Source organism: Danio rerio, chromosome 15, assembly GCF_052040795.2.
Source record: "Danio rerio strain M-AB ecotype USA chromosome 15, GRCz13ab, whole genome shotgun sequence".
NCBI lineage: Eukaryota > Metazoa > Chordata > Actinopteri > Cypriniformes > Danionidae > Danio > Danio rerio.
Window position 1 is genome coordinate 34246584 of NC_141035.1, and position 19172 is coordinate 34265755.

The 19172-nt window shown below is 33.9% G+C and overlaps 4 protein-coding genes across 4 annotated transcripts; all 4 read left to right on the plus strand.

The window, feature by feature from the left end:
* Positions 1 to 4927: 4927 nt before the first annotated feature.
* Positions 4928 to 6975, plus strand: or30bt1 (odorant receptor family 30, subfamily BT, member 1). The gene is given in 1 exon segment (NM_131588.1): positions 4928 to 6975. A coding segment is annotated over 1 exon segment (987 nt). The 5' UTR covers positions 4928 to 4940; the 3' UTR covers positions 5928 to 6975.
* A 335-nt stretch (positions 6976 to 7310) lies between these two features.
* Positions 7311 to 8355, plus strand: or30bt3 (odorant receptor family 30, subfamily BT, member 3). The gene has a single exon (NM_131753.2). The coding sequence runs from the start codon at positions 7356 to 7358 to the stop codon at positions 8316 to 8318; it is 963 nt and encodes a 320-aa protein (NP_571828.2). The 5' UTR covers positions 7311 to 7355; the 3' UTR covers positions 8319 to 8355.
* A 6045-nt stretch (positions 8356 to 14400) lies between these two features.
* On the plus strand, positions 14401 to 16555 carry or30bt2 (odorant receptor family 30, subfamily BT, member 2). The gene is given in 1 exon segment (NM_001039623.2): positions 14401 to 16555. A coding segment is annotated over 1 exon segment (945 nt). The 5' UTR covers positions 14401 to 14440; the 3' UTR covers positions 15386 to 16555.
* A 652-nt stretch (positions 16556 to 17207) lies between these two features.
* or30bt5 (odorant receptor, family 30, subfamily BT, member 5) lies at positions 17208 to 18170 on the plus strand. Its single transcript, NM_001128379.1, has one exon. It carries the CDS (start codon positions 17208 to 17210, stop codon positions 18168 to 18170), a length of 963 nt encoding a protein of 320 aa, NP_001121851.1.
* Positions 18171 to 19172: the final 1002 nt, after the last annotated feature.

Sequence of the window (19172 nt, forward strand, 5' to 3'; positions counted from 1 at the left end):
ACAGTATGCCTTAAGTCCAAAGAAAGACTATTAGTTTAGCTTAAATATTTTTGTCTGTTGAGAGAGAGAGAGCAGTTTTACTAAATACACCTACAAATGAAAGCACTGTTTTACATTTTTCAAAAAAAATACACAGGGAAAAAACTCTGTAATTTAGCAGTTTTCCCCCTATTTATTTATGCTTTTATTTGTATTATAGGACCTTTATTTTTCTCCCAACAACTTTTAACCTTGAAAAGTAAGAAAAAGGTACTTTTATGAACATTTTTATTAGTTTAAAGTGATATATTGTCTGGGTTGGTATTAATTTATGGTATAAAACACCTTGTAATAAACCGCCAATTAATTTTCTGCTATTATACAGACTTATTTCCTATGTATTACATTATATTATACTTAAATGTCAATAAAAGTCACTTTATTCAACTCAAGCTCCCATAATGCAATTCACAACCCTAAACAGAAAACATTTGAGAATCGCAAAATACAGAAACTGTTCATTAACATATTTTTTCTAGTGTACATGTAATGTCATATATTATATTTAAAATCAAAATTCTTCTTGTATTCTTGTAATTTCAGAGCACATGAGTTGAATGATCAAAGATGGGTCATATTGGGCCTCATATTGGCAATCGTGTAGATTTGGTGTGCATCAAAGGCAACAACCTTTGTGATTTGTGTTGCCACTGTTGATGCTATTTCTGTATTGTGATACTGCAGCATGTTGCACTGTTCTACTAGTGTCTCATCAATTTATTACCTTGATGAAAGAGAATATCTTGAGATATAAAACTAATTAAAATGCATTTAAAAAAATGATTGATAGAAATAATGATTTACCAGTTTTGCACAAATGAAGGAAAACTAAATCATACATAATACTAGTTTCTAATGTATTTGTGCTACAGTAGGTGTAGACATTTACATGTATGTGTTTTGAAAGAGTTGCATCATATTTGATTGAAGGGCAACCTTTTTGTTTTCAGACTTCAGCTGTTAATGAGCTGTGTATAGTGGCACAGGGGTTTGTAAAAACAAAACAATGTCTGACAAACAAGATGTCACTCAGTGGTCATGAAGGACGCTTTGAGTGCTGAGAACTCTTCAGGGAAAATGAACAACAAGTAGCAAATTAGGACTCTTGAGGAAAGACATTTTTTATAGCAACTGTTTGGATGTTATAGGACAAACAGTCATATAACATTTCAGTTGATGTTTTCCAGTCAATGTGTCACCAACTAATTACACAGTAACGACCCTCAGAGACACTGCATCTCAATAACGATAAACAAGAAGAGGGAGTGGAAAAAAACAGACAGACAGAAGGACAGAGGCCTGTCTTGCCAATTAGGGCCTGCTTTAACCCTCCACGAAAATACTGCTAACTGTTAACTGTTAACTGCGATTTTAGCTAAAGCTAAATAATAATGATATGTTAATAATTAATAAGCCTTAGAGATACAGGTCTCAGCAGTTGTTAATCCTCCCAAATGGGCTAAATTATTAACTGATTAAGCCGTTTGGGACTTAGAGACGTCTAAATAATCCCAGTGGAAAGATGATTAAGATATAGGTGATTAATTATAATGTAATTGCTGTCAGACACCAGAATAGTTTCCAACTCATAGCCAACCCAAACGTGCAGGACTTTCAGCATTTGCATAACAAATTGTTTAACGTTTCAATTATAACACTCACTAACACAAAGTGAGCCAGCCATTAAAGTGAAGTCAAATTTAGGATATAGTATTTGTATAACAATTTTCACAATACAAATTTTTCAAAGCATTTTATATATATATATATATATATATATATATATATATATATATATATATATATATATATATATATATATATATATATATATATATATATATATATATATATATTTATATATTTATTTATTTATTTATTTATACATTTATGGCTATATGGCTGTACCAGATTAAAATGCTTTGTCAATAAAATAGTTTGACATACCAAGGACCTTAAAATTTAAACAGTCATTTCAATGTTCTCTAACTCCATATCAGTCAATTTGTTTAGTTAGGGAAATTATTAAAAATATATAATAAAATGCATTGTATTTCCTGTTTTCGCTGGCCCCCCAAGAAAATATTCAGGTCCAGAACATTTTGATTTTAGAAGGCATAAAGGTAATTCAAAACAGTTGTTGACATTGAAGTAAGTTCCCACACAACGCAAATCAAACGAGAGTGGAGTAAAATAAATTTTAAAAGTCTACATTTGTCAAAGGTGCTGTTGAGCTCTTAAAGTGGTTCTCCATATGATTAAGAATTAATGAACCAATGTAATTTCTTGTTCGATATGCACATTTTGACATTAAAAAGTTTAAAGTTTAAATAATCTTTTGATCAATAAATGACAACAGACCAATTTTGGAACAGATTTAATGGTGCAATCACCCTGCAGCCCAAGACTGGTTACTCACTGAAGCTAAGCAGGGCTGAGCCTGGTCAGTACCTGGATGGGAGACCACATGGGAAAACTAGGTTGCTGTTGGAAGTGGTGTTAGAGGGGCCAGCAGGGGGCGCTCAACCTGTGGTCTGTGTGAGTCCTAATGGCCCAGTAAAAAGTGAAAGGGACACCTCACTGTCAGTACTCGCCATCCTTCAGATGAGGTCCTGACTCTCTGTGGTCATCAAAAAATCCCATGGCACTTCTCATAGGGAGTAGTGGTGTAAACCTGGTGTCCTGGCCAAAGTCCCTCTCTCTATCAGCCCTTTAGATCATGGCCTCCCAAACATCCCCATCCACCCAATTTGGCTCTATCACTGTCTCTCCACTCCACTTATAGCTGGTGTGTGGTGAGCGCATTGGCGCTGTTGTCCTATGGCTGCCGTTGCATCATCCAAGTGGATGATGCACACTGATGGTGGTGTAGAGAGACCCCTTCATGACTGTTGGGTGTATGGCCATACACAATAAATGTGCTATATAAATACACATTACATTAGAAGATATGTACTGCTATCATCTCATCCGGAAATCTGTCTGCATTGAGGGACATAATTTCTTCAAGTAGGAGACTGTGAAGTGTCCAGGCCAAGACCAACAGACTAAAAGAGTTCATTCTCCTGGAACTGCTCCGACTCACTCCCTCCCTTAGATACTATGATCTGACTCTTATGATCAGTATTTAATTATGTATACAATAAAGAATATATAGTGTTATTTTACATTAGCTTATTAAAATTTAACCTGCTTAGTGCTAGACTTGCAAGAAAACTACAAGGTACTGTTTATTTCACATTATCTTTGCTTTCTTGTACTTGTATATATGCTTGTAATTTCTTTATTATATTTACGCAGATGTGCACCCTACAAAATAATCACAATCAATCTAAAATGATAATTTTTTTCTCAACTAAGGCTATTCAAACCCTCTGGCAAAACTATATTCATATCACAATATATGTTCCAGAAAAAAAATCTAATTATCAGATTATTCCAATATCGCACAACCCTAATCTGTATGAACATAGGGTCAGAGAGAAACGTACATCCTTTCAATTCTATGTATGTTTGTACATGTGGCAGAATTGACAATAAAGCTGACTTGGACTGTTAACTTTAAGAATTCATGGCGCCATCTTGTGGTATGACTGAACATTTCAACAATGACATTGGATGCTTTTCAGCAAGGCAGCATCTAAGGCCCAATTTAAACATTTTTGTTGATCCAGTCTCAAGTCGACAGCCAGGATTGACTACAGCAGACCTTGTTATAGGCTCACCCCAATAAGTGACAGCACATGAACATAATTTGGCCATCATAGTGCATACTAAAATACTACCTATTGTCGAATACAGCATACATGTACAGTACATACAGCACAGACAACATAGATACAAGACTATATATTTTATAGACCAATTTTCACTATTAACTAGTTGCTTATTACCTGCCTATTATAAGATATTGACTTTTTATTAGTAATTAACAAGCACATGTTCTGCATGATCTAATTCTCATCCTATCCTACCCAATACCTAAACCCAACAACTAACAACTTATAACTATTAATAACCTTAATAACTATTACTATGCAGCAAATTAAGAGTTTATATTGAGGATTGTAGTTAAAATAAATGAGTAGTATTCTTTGCATGTTTATCATTTTACATTTCCACTTCAGTGGCTTTATTCAGATATATGTTCATTGGTAAAGCAAATATGTAACTGGAAATGTTGTAGTGATTTGGGTGTATAAAATAGGACATGTGCTGGCTCATTATCAGTAAAAAAACAACAACTCAGAAACAGACTAAAGTTATTTAATGTAATGTATTTTTGTATTAGACGCATATACAGGTATGCTATATAATTAACTGAAGTTAAAATACACTTGTAAAAGCCCATTGTTATGTGATGTTGTCTGTGACTTGAAGCTTTAACATATGTAAAGAGTCAAAGTAGTCCTGAAAAATCATAACTTTAAGCGGTAAAATTTGATCAAGAGTTAAGAGTTTTTAATTAGCATAAAAGCATAGGTAAATAAATTTACCATGGGTAACTGATTAGCAACCTATAAGAAATTCTTGAAGTGTATGGTCAACATCATCGACCAACCACAGAATTCCCCGCCTTGCTGAGAGAAAAAAAAAACATTTATGTGCTTTAAATATTTTAGACTGGCGCACAATTAAATAGAGTACAAAGACACATATTGTAAGTAAACCTGTGTTCCAGATCGTAAGCTTGTGTTAATATTCTTCATATGATTATAATGAAATAATCTGTATCATTTACTGTATTTTTTAAAATGATGAGATACAATTTAATAGTTTATCTTGTGTTATGATTCTGCAAACAAATGTTGTAATTTGTGATGTCTCTTATTTCATCCAAAGCCATTCAATTTCTGTTAATCTAATCCTTCATCTTTTTTTTATCTAGCCCTCATCTCATCATGTCAGCCGGGAACATCAGCTTTGTTAAGGAATTTTTTATCGTTGGTTTTCCTGGGCTTCAAAAGGGATACTTTGACTCAGTGGCTGCTCTGATGCTTTTTGTCTTTGTGTGTATCTTAGCAGGGAATGGAACATTTCTAATACTTTTTAGTCTGGAAAAAAGCCTCCATAAACCTATGTATTATGTCATCTTAAACTTAGTTGCAAGCGATATATTATTTAGCACTACTACCCTGCCAAAAATTATTGCTAGGTATTTGTTTCAAGATGGTAGTATTTCATTTATGGGTTGCTTCATTCAAATGTATTTTGTGCATTATTTTGGTACAGTCAATGCTTTTATCCTGGCAATAATGGCCTTTGATAGGTATGTAGCCATTTGTAATCCCTTAAGATATCCCAATATAGTCACAAAGTGGAACATTTTCTATCTTTGTCTCATTTCATGGGTTATAGCAAATGTAACCCCTTTAATGATGGTAATAAGAGCTTACCCTCTCCCATACTGCGCAGAAAACACCATTATACAATGTTACTGTGATCACATTTCTATAACATCGCTTGCATGCACCAATCGTGCACCATATAGTATTCCAGCTTTTGTTCTTGCTATGGTTGCGTTGCTTACTCCCCTGGCCTTTATAGTTTTCTCTTATTGTGCCATCATTTTGGCAGTTCTGCGTATATCAAGCACTCAAGCAAGACTGAAGACTTTCTCCACCTGCAGTCCTCAGCTCATCATAATTGCTCTCTATTTTCTACCCAGGTGTTTTATTTATTTATCAAGCAATATCGGCATCTACTTCAGCACTGATTTGCGATTAGCCATTATTATGATGTATAGTCTGTTTCCACCCATGTTCAACCCTCTCATTTATTGCTTAAGGACAAAAGATGTAAAGGAATGCTTAGTTAAAAGACTTAAAATCTCAACGAATGTCAAGTTTAATCTAACAAAAGTTGACATATCCTCAGTATCTTCATAAATGCTTTTAGAAGTCATATATTATAAATGCTAAAATAGTATTCTTTGGAATTCATGCAGCATATCGAATGAGCAATTAAGATAATAATATTTATACATATATATTTATATAGAATAATATTACTTGTTCTACAAAAAGATTTATTAGAAACTGAGGAGATACAGTGCTTAGCATGATCGAGTACGCCCCATTATGGAAATGAATATTTTTATCTATTATAAAATCTATTTATCTAAAACATTTTAATATTTTAGTTAATATAGGCATGTATTTTGGTGCATTTGATGAAACTGCTTTAATAAACAGATACATTTATTTAAAAAAATTATATTTTAGTCATCAAACATATTTAAAAATTGAAAGAATACAATTAAATTCAAGCAAAAAAAACCTAAATGATTTCAACTAATTTTTTTATTTATTTATTATTGTTTTTTTTTTTTTTTTGCTTCTCTTGATTTTTTCTTTTTTAATTTGTATTTTATATTTTTCTATAACATAAATTTGGGTGTCCTAGTTTTTGGACCGTTATTGTAAGTTATTTTGTTATTTGGCTTCAGTACTCACTAATCTAATGTATATACACAAATACAATATTGTATAGCTTTCTATTAAAAATATGAATTTAAAATATAGATTTGTGAGGGGTTTACTTATATATGCTGAGCATTGTATATCTTTTGACTTTTTCTTAATAATTAAAACATTTTAATGCTTCACTGTATAAAAACTATTCAAGTAAACTATATTTACAAAAAAGAAAGATACACATTATTCCAACTTAATTATTTCACATAATCATTTATTTTACACAAAAATGTGAATACAGACTTATGAATAAATCTAGTTGGATTTAGGGATAGCTCTCCCATTCAAGTTGTTCAAACCTATATGATGTTTTTCATATTATTGAAGTAATTGAGTAATTTTGGATGGAGTTTAGCAATTACAATTTCTTTTTTTGCTTCGTTGCTTGTGCATTAGGTTCATTTAAACCTTTTTGAAGTGAGAACAACTCTTTTAAATTAAAAGATTAACATGCTTACTTAAAAAATGTGCACTTGATATTAATTCAATGACATAATGTAATGTTTTGTAAGTTAAAGCTATATGCTAATTTTGAAACAGTCCCTGGAGCAACTGCGTCATCTGTTTGTCAAGCAATGAGGTATTTACTATGTGCATGTCAGATATAAACAGAATGAGACAAGCACATCTCAGGCTAAGAGGCAGAATGAACTTTTGCAGTAGTCTGTGAAACAACTTTGGCAGGTATTTTTCTCTGCATTTTTCAATACAATTTGTTATCCAGCTATTACTATTTTCATAGTAACATTGTGTTTAAGTAAATATTGTAACATAATTAAAATGCTGTATTTTATACACACAGAAAGAGGACAGAGATTTCTTAAACGACTAATACTCATCATGCCAGTGGAAAACACCAGCTTTGTAAAGGATTTTGTCATAGTCGGCTTTCCTGGACTTCAGCCTCATTATTATGGCCTTGTATCTGCACTTCTGTTCTTTGTTTATGTGTTTACATTAATAGGAAATGCTGTGTTTTTTACCTTGTTTGTAATAACTAAGAGCCTTCACAAGCCTGTATATTACTTTATTATTAATCTAGTTGTGAGTGACGTGCTATTTAGCACTGCAACGTTAACAAAAATTATTAGCAGGTATTGGTTTCAAGATGGAACCATTTCATTCTTGGGTTGTTTTGTTCAGATGTTCTTTGTGCATTTGTTTGGCAGTGTATGTTCAGTTGTTCTTGCAGTAATGGCTATAGATCGCTACACAGCAATATGTTACCCTCTTCAGTATCACAGCATCATGACAAACAGAAATGTGCTCATCCTGATTCTGAGCCCTTGGATATTGAGTTTTTGGGGGCCTTTGGCACTGGTCATCCGTGCTTACCCTCTCCCTTACTGTGCAGATAACAGCATTATACACTGTTACTGTGATCATGTCTCCATCACAACACTAGCATGCACTGACAGATCACTGTATAGTATTCCAGCCCTCATTTATGCCTTTTTAATACTTCTAGTGCCCTTTGCTGTTATTATTTTCTCTTACTGCTCCATCTTTATAGCAGTTATGAGAATTTCAGGTAGTCAAGGAAGAATGAAGACTTTTTCCACCTGTAGTCCTCAGCTCATCATAATTGCTCTCTATTTTATACCCAGGATTTTAAATTTTTTATCTAGCAACATTGGTTTAAAGTTTAGTACGGATTTGCGATTAATCATGATTATGATGTATAGTGTGCTGCCTCCATTGATTAACCCCATTATCTATTGTTTGAGAACAGAAGAGGTAAAAAAAGTACTAAGACAACAATTTAAAAACAAACAAATAGGTAATCCTTTACAGCTGCTTTGATGTGATCTGTTTTATTTAATGGGATGGCCAAACATATGCTATTGTCATAAGGTGCTCACCAGAAATAATATGTTATAAAATAACCAACAGACTTAAGTAATTGTTGGACTGGACTGAATGTCAAGAACACAAATGTACTGTAAGTTTTCTGGTTTTTAGAATTTTATTTTAACTTTCCCCTTTTACACACATGGGCTAATAGCTTACTGTACACTTTAAACATGCCTTAAATAATTAAGTTAAATCAAATTAACCTTATGAGTCCATTAAACTTGTGTTATGCAAACTTAAAAAATGAAGTTAAGAACATGATTAATAGTTTAGTAAGTTACAATGACCGAAAACATATACTGTAAAGACTAGCTGATCATAGATTTTTTTTACAGTGTTGACATTCAATAGTTTAATAATAGTAAATTATGTCTTGGGTATGAATGTAATGATTTAAGATGAGCTCTTTGAATACTGATGTTTGTAGCTTGTAATGCTCATTTTGAATGTGGTCGTTTTGAGACAAACACTTCCAATTACACTTCAGAATGAAGGACTTGATAAAGTACACTTTTCACTCCCATCATTTTTATGCATGTTTAATTGGTGATATAGTTGATGTACAAAGACATCAGTTGTATCATTTAAAAAAATCTAAACCTGTGGTTCCAGGTACACTATTCATTAAATGCATTACATATTCCAAGTTACAGTGCATTATCATGAAACCTTCACACAAAGAAGACACCAGAAACATATGAAACGTGATGCACTATATCTCTGAAAGTCTATTTACATATTCTAAACTACAATGCCATTTGAATAAAACATATGCTCTGTTCAAACTGGAATCGCGAGAGATTATCCACTTCACATGGCACAATAAGCATTTAAGAGGCCCAATATGAGAAATGTACAAAATGTGCAAAGCAGAGGGGTGCAAAGACTGGAATTGAAGACCACTGTTCTAAAACTCTTCTAAATTATTTGTTTGACCCCTCTAAATCCCAAAGTAAACTTTATTCTTTTAATTGTAGCCTACATGCACAATTATGTGTGGCTTTTTTTAAAGTACACTCATGCATACAAATATGCATGTGGTTGATGCATACATATTTTGGTGACGTATGTTCAAATATCATATTGTTATATTTAGAAAAACATTCATAGTCTGTCTGTACAATATATCTTTTCTTTGCCTAGTGTTCAGCCGTATTCTCACCAAGAATAATACCACAAATATTTTTGTATTGTTTTAGACAAATGCCAGTCATTTCTAACCTCTTTGCACAATATGTCATTGATTATCACTGTAGCTTGCACACTTTTAAAAGGTTAGTTTACCCCAAATTAAAAATGATGCAATATGCAATCATCATTAGATGGTGTCTTTTAAAGGTGGCAGACCATTAATTGAGATTCTGCATGCAATAGTTATGTCACACACTGCAGTGTCATTTCTAAAAAAAAAAAAATTGTATACAAGTACTGTGTATAACATGTCCAAAACGTAAAAGTATGCAACATAATCTACTGCAAGGTCACAGTCCTACAGGCACACATCATTGAGTGAGGCAAATTTGCAGGTCAAAGTTCACCAAACTTGAAATTTGGGTCACAGTGAACTAAAAAACAGTAATGCACAAGTTTTTTCTATGCCCTGCCTTTATAGGAGCATTAATGGAAGTCAATGGAGTGAAAAGTGCAGTGTGATCACACCTTTATTCAATATTTGACACATCTGCTGCAATATCAGTAAAAACAGAAGCAAAGGTATTTCATGTAAACAAATAAAAAAATTAAATAAAATCATGCATGAACAGTAATTAAAATTATCTGCTCCCACATGAGAGCTCCCACATGAGAGCTTACATGCTCTTTTCAAGCATGTAAACACAAACATATCATAATGCTTTTACTCATACTGTATCAGTTCTAAAAATTATATATGGCATCATGTGTCCTAATATTTTTTTACACTGGGGTCCGTTCTTCGTACCTCGCTTAAATGATCTAAGATGATTTGGCATATCCTGGATCTTTTCATCTTGATAACTGATCTCTCGTTAATTTGGTTCTTCAAACAAGTTCGCGAATCAGATTAGAATGTCTGGATAAACTGATCTGAGATCGCTGCGTGTGTTGTGAAGGACAGATCTATCAATACTAGGGATGTAACGGTATTGTAAATACCGTCATACCGCAATATTAATTTTTTTTCGATATTACCGAGGTCGCATGACTCGGTAAAACTATAGGTCTTCTGAGAAAATTTGCTCAGGCGAATGAAGCGAACGGGACGTAGCTGAAACTACATTTCCCATCAGCCCCGGCGTGGCCATAATCCTTTGCGGTCTGTTGTCGCTACAGATCCAGTAATGCGGAAATGGAGTGTGCTGCTAGTAGCGGAGATGAAAAAAAGATGGAAATGATCGAACCTAAAGCGGGTGTTGTCGCCGCGCGCGTGCTGAATAGCGGTGCTGTCGCGCGCGTTCTGATCAGCTGTGTTGTGGCGCGCGTATTGTAAAGCGCCGAGGGGGGGTTGAGCGCGCATATTCAAGAGAGGTGTTGTCGCGCGCCTACTGAAGGGCTGGATTGGACGGAGGTTGTGTCTCGTCGCGGGGGCACTTTTGATCGTTTTGGAAGGGCATTTTCTATCCAAGACTAAAAAGGGCATGCGCACTGCACAGGTTGAGCCCTATGTGTGCACGTGCCTGCGAGTTGGGGAATACGACTAATAGCAGTCATGGGGACAGCAGAAACACAGCACACTGTTCAGATTGATGCAGACATTGATTTGTACCGCAAAGAGATCTCTATCTCACTCATGGTTTGTCTTCTCAAGTGGGGGAAAGACAATGCACAACGTTACCCCACTGCTGTCAACATGGGCCAAGTCATATCTCTCTTGTCCCAGAAACCTCAGTCCCAAATGAGAGGGTTTTTTTCTGTTGCAGGGGACATTGTAAATACCCAGAGATACCAGCTTTTACCAGATTATATTTATATGATAATTTTCCTTTAAACCCATCTCTATCTAAGTGAGTGAGTGATTAAATGTTGAATGTGGTGAGTTTTCAACAATACTAAATTGAAACTTTATTTTTTTTACATGGTTTAATAATTTTTTGTTATTAAAATTGAAGTTAGTGTTTCAAAGCTTACAGATAGATGGCTAATTTGTATGTCATTGACACTTTTGGCACTTTTTTGGAGTATTTTCAAAAGTTTTTTTTTCCTGTAAATGATTCAATAAATACCGTATCGTGACATTCATACCGAGGTATTACCGAACCGTGAAATTCTGATACCGTTACATCCCTAATCAATACTCGAAACCATGATCAGCAATGCAACGATTGGCTGACGGCATAGCAGCGTAATGACATCATCTGATTAATATTCAATTATCCATGTGAGCAAAATTACATCAAATTAGCAGTAAACGGCTTGTTAAATATGACACGCAATAACCTTCCACATTTGTTGTGAGCTGCAGGCTTTACACTTTCATGTGTCAGGTGTATTCATCATGTATTTCAATGCAAATCAATGTATTTAGTTCTACATTTTGAAAATATTTTCTTTATTATAGAAGCCGTTTTTTAATCGGTGTAAAGAATAACTGGTTGTTTACAAAAGCATTTTGAGATTGGTAAGGCGTCTGCAACTTTTGTGAAGCATCAAATCACTGGCATAGGCTATTAACTGTCAAAACATGTTCATGACTACATAAATGTATTATTGATTTTTAAAAAAAGTCACATATTGTGCATTTCTATTATACACAATTTGTACTAAAGCGATCTAAAAAGTTCATATCAATAAGTTTTCTCTTTCCACCACCAGGTGGCAGTCTTTGTACTTTCATTTCGAGGGTGCAGATTGCATAAGTTTTATTAATATGTATAACTTTATTTATTTTATTAATAACTATAACTTTATATATATAGTTAAAAAATATTTACCATTTTCCCAAGTGTAGCTACTACTGTAAGAAAATATCAGAATTCGGAACATACTTTCTGTATTATCTTTGAACTGAGCCGATCTAATCCTGTTTATATGAATTGAACCTGCTCCCGATCAGGTTTGACCTAGCAGAACTGTTGCTATGACAACAATTCTCGGATCAGCTTTAAAGAACGAAGCGATCCTGAATCGAGACAAATCATCAATATCCAAATCCAGCTAACTGAGTAATCCACGTACGAAGAACGGACCCCTGGTCTAAGCCTTATGAATTAACTATGATGTGTTTAGGTTGAGTTTTGGTGTTTGACAGAAGTACAGTAGCCACTATAAATGATTCTATCTATCTATCTATCTATCTATCTATCTATCTATCTATCTATCTATCTATCTATCTATCTATCTATCTATCTATCTATCTATCTATCTATCTATCTATCTATCTATCTATCTATCTATCTATCTATCTATCTATCTATCTATCTATCTATCTATCTATCTATCTATCTATCTATCTATCTATCTATCTATCTATCTATCTATCTATCTATCTATCTATCTATCTATCTATCTATCTATCTATCTATCTATCTATCTATCTATCTATCTATCTATCTATCTATCTATCTATCTATCTATCTATCTATCTATCTATCTATCTATCTATCTATCTATCTATCTATCTATCTATCTATCTATCTATCTATCTATCTATCTATCTATCTATCTATCTATCTATCTATCTATCTATCTATCTATCTATCTATCTATCTATCTATCTATCTATCTATCTATCTATCTATCTATCTATCTATCTATCTATCTATCTATCTATCTATCTATCTATCTATCTATCTATCTATCTATCTATCTATCTATCTATCTATCTATCTATCTATCTATCTATCTATCTATCTATCTATCTATCTATCTATCTATCTATCTATCTATCTATCTATCTATCTATCTATCTATCTATCTATCTATCTATCTATCTATCTATCTATCTATCTATCTATCTATCTATCTATCTATCTATCTATCTATCTATCTATCTATCTATCTATCTATCTATCTATCTATCTATCTATCTATCTATCTATCTATCTATCTATCTATCTATCTATCTATCTCTCTGTCTGTCTGTCTGTCTGTCTGTCTGTCTGTCTGTCTGTCTGTCTGTCTGTCTGTCTGTCTGTCTGTCTGTCTGTCTGTCATTAGTTTATAGCATAAGTCTTTACAAGCAAAATGGTTGAAACTGTCATAATATTATGTCATAATGCATTTTTTTATGCATTTCCATCACACTATTTTCTCAATTTGCTCTGAATAGGTAAATTGCTCCCAGGTGAATCTTGACTTTGTCTATTGAAGGTGCATCTCATGAACCTTTAGGTGTATATATCTTTTTCTGTTTTTATTAGTGTAAAAGGTAGCAATGCTAGATGGATTATCCTATTAGTAATTACTATCCCTTTTCTGACGACACGGTGGCTTAGTGGTTAGCACTTTTACCTCACAGAAAAAAGGTTGCTGGTTCAAGTGCCCGCTGGGTCAGTTGGCATTTCTGTGTAGAGTCTGCATGTTCAGTGCTGTGTAAAACATATGCTGCATAAGTTGGCAGTTCATTACGATGTGGCAACCTCTGATGAATAAAAGAACTAGGTTGAAGGAAATTAATGTATTCCTTTTTCTGTTGTTCCAATGGAAATCCCTATTTTGAGGCGAGAACAACATTTTAAAAATTAAAAGATTAATATATGTTCTTACTTTAAAAATGTGTACTTAATATTAATTTCAGTGACTTAATGTGACGTTTTGGAGGTTAAAAACTACATGCTACTTTTAAAACAGTCCCTAGAGCAACTGCGTCATCTGTTTGTCAAGCAATAAGGTTTTAACAATGTGCATGTAAGATAAAAACAGACTAAGACAAGCACATCTCACGGTAAGGGGCAGAATGAACTTTTGCAGTAGTCTGTGAAACTACTACTGGTTTGGCAGGTATATTTTCTCTGCATTTTTCAATACAATTTGTTATCCAGCTATTACTATTTTCATAGTTACATTGTGTTTTTTAACTTTATTGTGATCATTAAAATGCTGTATTTTATGCATACAGAAAGACGACTAAGATTTCTCAAAAAATATTATTCATCATGTCAGTGGGAAACACCAGCTTTGCAAAGGATTTTGTCATAGTCGGCTTTCCTGGACTTCAGCCTCATTATTATGGCCTTGTATCTGCACTTCTGTTCTTTGTTTATTTGTTTACATTAATAGGAAATGCTGTGTTTTTTACCTTGTTTGTAATAACTAAGAGCCTCCACAAGCCTGTATATTACTTCATTATTAATTTAGTTGCGAGTGACGTACTATTCAGCACCACAACATTACCAAAGATAATTAGCAGGTATTGGTTTCAAGATGGAACTATTTCATTCTTGGGTTGTTTTGTTCAGATGTTCTTTGTGCATTTTTTGGGCAGTGCCTGTTCAGTTGTTCTGGCAGTAATGGCTATAGATCGCTACACAGCAATATGTTACCCTCTTCAGTATCACAGCATCATGACAAACAGAAATGTGCTCATCCTGATTCTGAGCCCTTGGATTTTGAGTTTTTTGGGGCCTTTGGCACTGGTCATCCGTGCTTACCCTCTCCCTTACTGTGCAGATAACAGCATTATACACTGTTACTGTGATCATGTCTCCATCACAACACTAGCATGCACTGACAGATCGCTGTATAGTATTCCAGCCCTCATTTATGCCTTTTTAATACTTCTAGTGCCCTTTGCTGTTATTATTTTCTCTTACTGCTCCATCTTTATAGCAGTTATGAGAATTTCTGGTAGTCAAGGAAGAATGAAGACTTTCTCCACCTGTAGTCCTCAGCTCATCATAATTGCTCTCTATTTTATACCCAGGGTTTTTAATTATTTATCAAGCAACATTGGTTTAAAGTTTAGTACGGATTTGCGAATAATCATGATTATGATGTATAGTGTGCTGCCTCCATTGATTAACCCCATTATCTATTGTTTGAGAACAGAAGAGGTAAAAAAAGTACTAAGACAACATTTTTCAAAAGAAACAAATAGGTAATTCTTTACAGCTGCTGTGATGTAATCTGTTTCATTAACAAGGTGGCCAAATGTTTGCTACTGTCATAAGGTGCTCAACTGAGATAATATATTACAAAATATATAATAACATATTTTAGTAGTTCTTGAACTAATCTGAATGTCAATATTACAGATGTAAGTCTTTTGAAGGGCTGTTTCTACTTCTACTTACAGTGCTAATAACATTGTAATGATGATAAGTTATGTAATGGGTTTGAAAGGCAAAATTGAATTATTGTGTTGTGAAGTAAAATAAAAACATTGTGGATAGAAAGCGTTGTCAATGCACAAGTATGCACCAAGATATCAAAATGAACCTAATCGATTGACATGATAATTGTAACCAAACTATGAGACAAGTGTAGGTTCACATCCCAAGATCTATATGTGGAAAATGTAAAAATATGCAACATGCTCTACTGCAGTCCTACAGACACACATCATTAAGTGATGCAAATTTGCAGGCCAAAGTTTACCAAACTTGAAATTTGGGTCACAGTGAACTAAAAAACAGCACTGCACAAGTCTTTCCAATTCCCTGCATTTATATAAGCAATAACGAAAGGCAATGGTGTAAATAGTGAGGTGTGATGGCACCTTTATTCAATATTAGATACATCTGCTGCAATGTCAGTAAATAACAGTAACTAAATTATCTAGTCCCACATGTGAGCTCTCAACTTTCTCTTTTCAACCATCTAAACACAAAACATAATGCTTTTACATGTGTTCTGTGTCAGTTCTAAAGATTATCAATGAATTCATTATGGTGTGTTTAGATTTAGGTTTTGGTGTTTGACAGAATCAGCCACTGTAAATAATTATTGTTATAGTATACAATCTCGAAAAAAAAAATGTAATTGTCCTATTCTACACCCACAGTTTGGCACATGCTTGTTTGGTTCATATAGAAACTGACAATATACAGTAACAATGTTAAAGTTTGACTAATGCTTGTTTCATTCAATGGATTTCTGGCATTCTGGCTTTTCAATGCATTTTAATGGCAATGATCAAATAATTAAAAGTAATGTCCAACCAAGTGGAAATTGTGCTCTGCATTTCTGCATTTGCATCCCATCCTATTGCACCTCCTGTAACTTTTTCAGTGTACTGAATCTGTGTGGTGTATTAAAGAGAAAACATCTTATCCCTGCTGTCTGTTTTAATGTTAATCAAACAAGAAAAAACAAAGAAATCACTCACTGCTCTTGACTGAAAACTGTTGTACCTTCAATAATGTATAAACTTAGTTTAGTTTTTTGAAGAAAGTTTTTTATTGAAAAGAAAGGAGTGAAAAGTCTTCAGAAACATTTCTTTATGCTCTGTATACAACCTTTATGCCAAGTAGGTGTGCACTGATGTTAAAAAGAATTAATAAAGACAGAATTGTCATTTTTGGAAAAACTTATTTAAGAGTTTTTGTCTATTTTACATCCTCCTTCACTTTAACGGTAACTGTTTAACTTGTTAATCAAAGTGATGAGCTAAACGATGATTTTGTCACAGTCCCCGGAGTAACTGCATCATCTGTATTTTAGGCCACGGTCTTCACAACTTACATGATAGTTGTAAAAAAACAGACCAGCACATCTCAGGGTAAAGAGCAGAATGCACTGTAGTTACAGCCTGTGAAACAGGTGTGACAGGTTTGTTTCTCTTTATTCTTCAGGTGTTTTATTATAGTTATAGTGTATTCTTATACAAGGTTATACTGTATACAAAAACCTTTTTGTATTGTACTGTAAAATAATGTTTTTTTGTGTCAAACAGAAGATGAACAGACTGTACTGATATTCATCATGTCAGTGGGAAACACCAGCTTTGTAAAGGATTTTTTCATAGTCGGTTTTCCTGGACTTCAGCCTCACTATTATGGCCTTGTATCGGCACTTCTGTTCTTTGTTTATTTGTTTACACTGATGGAAAATGGTGTATTTTTTACATTGTTTGTGATAACTAAGAGCCTTCATAGGCCTGTATATTACTTCATTATTAATCTAGTTGTGTGTGATGTACTACTCAGCACCACAACATTACCAAAGATAATTAGCAGGTATTGGTTTCAAGATGGAACCATTTCATTCTTGGGGTGTTTTGTTCAGATGTTCTTTGTGCACTATTTAGGTGGTGTTATTTCAAATGTGCTGGCAGTAATGGCTATAGATCGCTATGCAGCAATCTGTTATCCACTACAATATCACAACATCATGACACACAGAAATATGCTTATTTTGATTCTTGGCTGTTGGTTATTGAGTTTAGCAGGAGCCTTAATGTTAGTCATCCGTGCTTACCCTCTCCCTTACTGTGCAGAGAACACCATTATACACTGTTACTGTGAGCATGTGTCTGTTACTACACTCGCATGTACTAATAGATCACTGTATAGTATTCCAGCCCTCATTTATGCCCTTGCAGTTATGGCGTGGTCCATTGCAATTATAGCTTTTTCTTACTGCTCCATCTTTAAAGCAGTTATGCGAATTTCAGGTAGTCAAGGAAGAATGAAGACTTTCTCCACCTGCAGTCCTCAGCTCATCATAATTGCTCTCCATTTTCTACCCAAAGGTTTAATTTATTTGTTTGGCAACATTGGTATAAAGTTCGATACTGATCTGAGATTAATCATTATTATAATGTCTAGTCAGCTTCCACCCATGATAAACCCCCTCATTTATAGTTTGAGAACAGAAGAGGACAAAAAGATTTTAAAACGGCCATTTCAAAATAAGCTTATTGGCTTTCCATTACAGCTACTCTAAAATGCTTTATTAATTAAGCTTGAAATTTATACAAGTAATATATTTTTGCTTCTATGCTATATGCAAGTCATCTGCAATACTGGAGCTTCAAAGCCAATCTGTGAGCACTTGACCACAAGTTGAAAGTGCGTCTACATAGTTATTCACATAGATGAAAATCTATATTTTACAATAAACAGTTTCACACACTCTTCTTACAGTTGTATTTAACCAACAAAAATACTAATTCATACATGAGACATAAACAAAAGTACTTTAAAGATGTATTCATAGCTAAAATGTACAGCACATGTTCAAAAAATACTGCCCCAGTGACAGTGTGTAGGACTTGCTTTAACAATAATGTTAGATTCATCTAAAAATGCTAAAGAAAGACTGACTGATGCAGAAACATCTTGGTACTTACAGACAGGTGAGTTTGGTCAGGGCTGGATCTGAACTCTGCAGGTAAGAGGAGTTTGGAGTTAAAAGAATTTGGGAACCTTTGGACTTTAGGTTTGATGCCCCCTGAAAAATAACAAAAAAGAAATATATATTTGTATTATGCCGTTTCACTTGTATATAAATATAAAGATACATACCACTGCCTGATTTTTTATGTAATTCTGGTCACCACTGATCATATCACAGAAATAAATACACTAATAAAACTAAGTTCATTTAGTAATGCATATTTGCATTTAAGGAGTAAAAACAAATTGTCTAAAAATCCATGTGTATTCATTCATTCATTTTCTTGTCGCTTTATTAATCCGGGGTCACCACAGCGGAATGAACCACCAACTTATAAAGCATGTTTTTACGCAGCAGATGGCCTTCCAGCTGCAACCAATCTCTGGGAAACATCCACACACACATTCACACACACTCATACAGTACGGACAATTTAGCCTACCCAATTCACCTGTACTGCATGTCTTTGGACTGTGGGGGAAACCGGAGCACCCGGAGGAAACCCACGCGAATGCAGGGAGAACATGCAAACTCCACACAGAAACACCA

Bases quoted from the DNA above. Each gene is read 5' to 3' on its own strand.
- or30bt3 (NM_131753.2), top strand. From the start codon at position 7,356: ATGCCAGTGGAAAACACCAGCTTTGTAAAGGATTTTGTCATAGTCGGC.
- or30bt5 (NM_001128379.1), top strand. From the start codon at position 17,208: ATGTCAGTGGGAAACACCAGCTTTGTAAAGGATTTTTTCATAGTCGGT.